The 5,008-nt window shown below is 34.7% G+C and overlaps 1 protein-coding gene across 1 annotated transcript; it reads right to left on the minus strand.

The window, feature by feature from the left end:
* Positions 1–215: 215 nt before the first annotated feature.
* On the minus strand, positions 216–3,656 carry LOC131649475 (G-type lectin S-receptor-like serine/threonine-protein kinase At4g27290). Its single transcript, XM_058919236.1, has 7 exons — positions 2,205–3,656; positions 1,969–2,082; positions 1,734–1,891; positions 1,437–1,647; positions 1,112–1,349; positions 874–1,024; positions 216–799 (listed from the first exon to the last, which is right to left on the minus strand). The coding sequence occupies exons 1-7, from the start codon at positions 3,511–3,513 to the stop codon at positions 491–493; spliced, it is 2,490 nt and encodes an 829-aa protein (XP_058775219.1). The 5' UTR covers positions 3,514–3,656; the 3' UTR covers positions 216–490.
* Between the last annotated feature and the right edge of the window lie 1,352 nt (positions 3,657–5,008).

Below are 5,008 nucleotides of genomic sequence, written 5' to 3' on the forward strand. Positions count from 1 at the left end.
ACTCTTGAAACATATCTTTTGAGTACTAAGTCATTTTTCTGTGATTTATATGACATTTGGCTTTTAGTTTCTTTCATTCAGATCTCTCCACTTTATCGCTTAAGAATACAATAAAAAGAGAGAAATTGCAAGAAAAACTGGCGAAAGAAGCATTTAGTCACACTTTTGGTTTGTTTTTTCTTACTTTATTTACCTATAATCTGTTTGTTATAATGCTTCTGAGAACGTAACTGTTATAACTTGTGAGATTGCAAAATAAAATTATAATCTGTTTGATACAATGCTTCTGAGAACCTATCTGTTATAACTTGTGAGATTTCAAAATAAAATTTGTAAGGCACATAGACACATCACACCGATAATAATTAAGAAAATATAAAATGATTGAATGTAAGTACATGTGTCAATATGGTGTCGGTATCAGACGGCGTTTACAGATATTTAATATGAAGTGTCAGTGTTACATAAGTAAGGTGACAATTATCCATTTTCACCGGGCTTCTAATAAGGTGATAGTCATATCATTGGTACTGATCTTTTCACTTTGACCTGAGTTGGATGTTTCTGCAAATGAATCTTTCTTTATTACATAGTAACCAGGTTTTTTAGGCTCAGAAAATTCACCATCACTCCCCAACATTAGAACCACAGAAGGCATACTAGGCCTATCCTCAGGAAATTGCTGGATACACAAGAGACTCACATGAATGCAACGCAATGCCTCTAATTCAACACAAGAGTCCTCTATGCCTTTGTCAATTAGTTCTATAGCTCTTCCCTTTTTCCATAAACTCCATGCCTAAGAAGAACCATGGAAAATTGAATTAGAAAATTCCTGCAATTTACAAGTTTCCATACACATCAAGTACTTACATGAGTGGCAAGGTTTGGAGAGTCGTTGTCGACATAAAAACCTCTACTTCTCTTTCCACATATAATTTCCAACATCAAAATTCCGAAACTAAACACATCTGACTTCACAGAATAAAGTCCATCTGCGGCATATTCTGGTGCCATGTAGCCACTACAACATACAATGAAAATAATAACTATCAAAAATATTTCACATAAAACATAGACATTAACTTGGTAGTGGTACTAATATACTCACTAAGTTCCAACCACTCTCTTTGTATTTCCATGTGTTTGATCTAATCCAAAAATTCTAGCTATGCCAAAATCTGAGATTTTCGGGATCAGCTTGTCATCAAGCAAAATATTGCTTGGTTTGAGGTCTCTATGAATAATCCTTAACCTAGAATCTTGATGAAGGTAAAGAAGACCTCGAGCGATTCCGCAAATAATGTTGAAGCGCTTAGGCCAATCTAATAGTTTCCTTTTAGTATCATCTGTTTCAAAAGAAGTAAACTTAGTGACCCATTTTAATTTTAAACTTCTTGTAAGCATTGTATTTTCTTAAACTAGAATATTCATACCAAAAATCAACATATTCAAGCTACGGTTTGTCATGTATTCATAAACTAGCACTCTATTTTCTTCCTCTATGCAACAACCAAGAAGTTTAACAAGATTTCGATGTTGAAGTTTTGCTATAAGTTTTATTTCATTCTTTAACTCAGTTATTCCTTGTCCAGAGTCACTTGAAAGCCTCTTCACAGCAATTTCTTGCCCCCATGCAAATCTTCCCTACACAATAACATATAAAAGTAAATTAAGACACTTTTTAATCACAAAGATATAATTCTTTTCCTATATAACTAATATTTAATCACCTTGTATACTGGTCCAAAACCACCTTCTCCAATCTTGTTCTTTATCGAGAAGTTATCTGTGGCAGTGACTAAAGTTGAATACGCAAGCATTGGGAGATCGATATCACCTTCATCTTCACTTCCTCTGCCACCTTCCAGTTCAATAATTTCCGAATCCTCTGATAAAATGGAACAATGGCTTCAGATAAGTTGAAGGCATAAGGTGAAAATATAGATAAAAAGTTCATACTCATACCAATTATTCTGCGCCGCAATATGTAGCGACGATATCCAAGAAAAAGTATCCCAGAAACTATAATGATGCTAGCAAGAATTCTTATCAGATCCTTCGCGAGCCGATTATGTCCCTCTTCAAAGATAATTGTATAAGATCAATTAAAGGAATAGTCAAAACATCAATTTCCGTAATAGAACAGACATTATTGACCATATTTATGAAAAATTCGATTAACATAATAAAGTTGTTCTTACCTCTGCCTAATTCGGAAGCATCCATTCGAATATAGAGATCCTGTCCTTCGTCTTCAAACTTCCTAAGATCAATTAAATCACCAAACCACATGACACAACCACTACCTTTTCCTGATATGTTAGAATTAGTGTAAGCCATACAAGAACAATTATTCAAGCACTTGGCTCTACATTCATTTAGACCTATTGTTTCATCTACCCAAGTATGGGTACAATCTGGCAGTTTTACACCTTCCACTTTCACAAATCCGTCCTTGAGTTTGTTAGTACAGTTTAACGGTTTATTTCGGACGCATCCTTGAGTCCAGTCAGTTTTGTTCCAAGCAACCGGAGATTTCGGGCTAAACCCTGTTAAACAATTGCATATCTGTGAGGCTGAGATTATGCAAGTACCATAAGCTCCACAGATTCGATAATGGTCACAAGTGTCTTTGGGCATTGATTTAATCATTTGCCAAGTTTGTTGATCTTCCAACCATACGGTACGAGAATACAACGGAATTGTTTGATTTATCATCATTCTTGTAATTACAGAATCATTCTCCATGGTATAACTATAATACATCTCATCCTTATTAGACACAAATTTGTAAGCATAAATGTTGTTAGGCTTTTGATCTGGTACACCACTGAAGTGCAATCCATTCCATGGTCCAATTCTTACAAATTTCTTTGTTCCTTGCATAAGATATTGTTCAGGGTAATTATAAAGTAAGGAACCCCAATATAAGTCTCCCGGTGACGGATCATCAGGACTTTTCCAAGACGTCATTCTCTTCTCTGTACGAGTTCTAAGATTCCAACCCAACTTCATCCCCGGAAGTATTGTATCACAAGGGTAATCAAAACTCTGCCACAAATAGCCTTCTCTCGTTGTGTCCTTCTCGTTTCTTACCACAAGATTCCCTGAATCCAGAAGTTGCGCAACTGGATTCAGGGAACCTTGTTGAGACGTTGTATACCATACTACTTTGTCATTTTGTTTGAGGACGAGGTTGCCAGTGTTGTTTAGTGTTAGGATCCCGGAGGTTCCGGAGGAGGAACCGTTGATGGGTTCGACACCATTTGCAACCCAAACAATCGTTTTCTTGGGGATATTCTTGTACCAGATTCCTAAGTATGTTTTGTTGGAACCCAAAGGACTGAAGAAACCAAGTACAAATTTTTCACCTTGTGAAACCAAGGTCATGCCATCAGTGATGGACTGGGAGAGTTTTATAGTATCTACTGCTATGGAAAATTTTGGAGAAGATATATGTATGCATAAAGCAATGAAAACTATGGAATTAAGAATACCAATAATATCCATTGAATAGAGCTAAATGATTAAGCTGCTTAAAGCAGATGCAAATATGACTTTGAAATACAAAATGTCCATGCTAAACCTAATTAAAAACATTAAGATATGTGTATGTTTAATATTAGTATAGGGTGTAATTTTTCTTTTCTGTTCTTGACTATAAACAGAAGTGGGACAGTGATGATAGTTATATTGTATTAACACTTGCAATGCAAATCTTTTTAAATGCTTGCATTCAATCAAAACGTGCTAACTATATATCTTTGACTTTTACTAATGTAGTTTGAATGGAAATCAATGATTTCTGTGTTGCTATATTTTAATTCATGTTTGTTTTGTTCAATTTATAAGAGGCAAACCAAGAGGATGGGAGGAAAGAAAAGTACCTCCTTTACAATTTTACTTTCAATTAGTTTTTTAACAAGTGATGGATAGAGATCTTATTTTGGTGTATGTAATTTGTAAAGATTCATCAATATTATAATCAATTTCTACAAAATTTATGCAATGGAATTGAAATTTCTTATAAAGTGTGGAAGAAGCTCCATGTTCCTTATAGAAAAAAATAAATAGTGTTTTAATGGTTTGTCGATGACAAATTATCTATAGGAGGGTGTATAGATCCCCAATTAAAAATATTTGGTAAGAATTCTGTTTTAAAATTATTTGTTATGGATAGCGGAAAGCGCCCGGATCAATTCGTCTAATATGAACCGTTATCGGAAGACTCAGATATGTGTTAAAACCACTAAGAATTGCAATGATAAATAAAAGCAATTGAATCAATATATTTTAACAATCAACACAATAAATTTGAATTTGATTACACCATCAATGTGTTTCCAATAAATATAAGGAAAAAAACAATAAGAATCAAAAGGTTTGGTTTTGGCTATGAGGGTGATACCTCACATAAATTTGAACCTGTTGATGATTTGAAAATCACATACAAGCCACTGTATGATCAGTTCAAATATGGCCACTCACATGATATTAGGCTCACTTCACATGCCAAAAGCTTTAACACTACACACACCAAGAAGCATGTGACACAACCTAAGAGATATCATGCTGCCAAACCTAAAGAATATCATGTTGTTCCTCCTGTTAACTATTATGCTAAAGCCAAGTTCAATCAAAACTTGAGGAAAACTAACAAGAAAGGACCCAAGAAATTGTGGGTACCTAAGAAGAAGATAATTTCTGTTGCAGATATCCTTAGCAGCAAAGAAGACAAAGCACAAAATGTCATGGTACCTGGACTCTGGGTGCTCGCGACACATGACGGGAAAAAGGTCTATGTTCCAAGACCTGGTGCTTAAATCTGGTGGAGAAGTCAAGTTTGGAGGAGATCAGAAGGGCAAGATTATTGGCTCTGGAACCATAAGTATTGGTAACTCTCCTTCCATAACTAATGTACTTCTTGTAGAAGGATTAACGCATAACTTATTGTCCATAAGTCAATTAAGTGACAATGGTTATGATATAATCTTCAATCAAAAGT

This window comes from Vicia villosa, linkage group LG2 (assembly GCF_029867415.1).
Source record: "Vicia villosa cultivar HV-30 ecotype Madison, WI linkage group LG2, Vvil1.0, whole genome shotgun sequence".
NCBI lineage: Eukaryota > Viridiplantae > Streptophyta > Magnoliopsida > Fabales > Fabaceae > Vicia > Vicia villosa.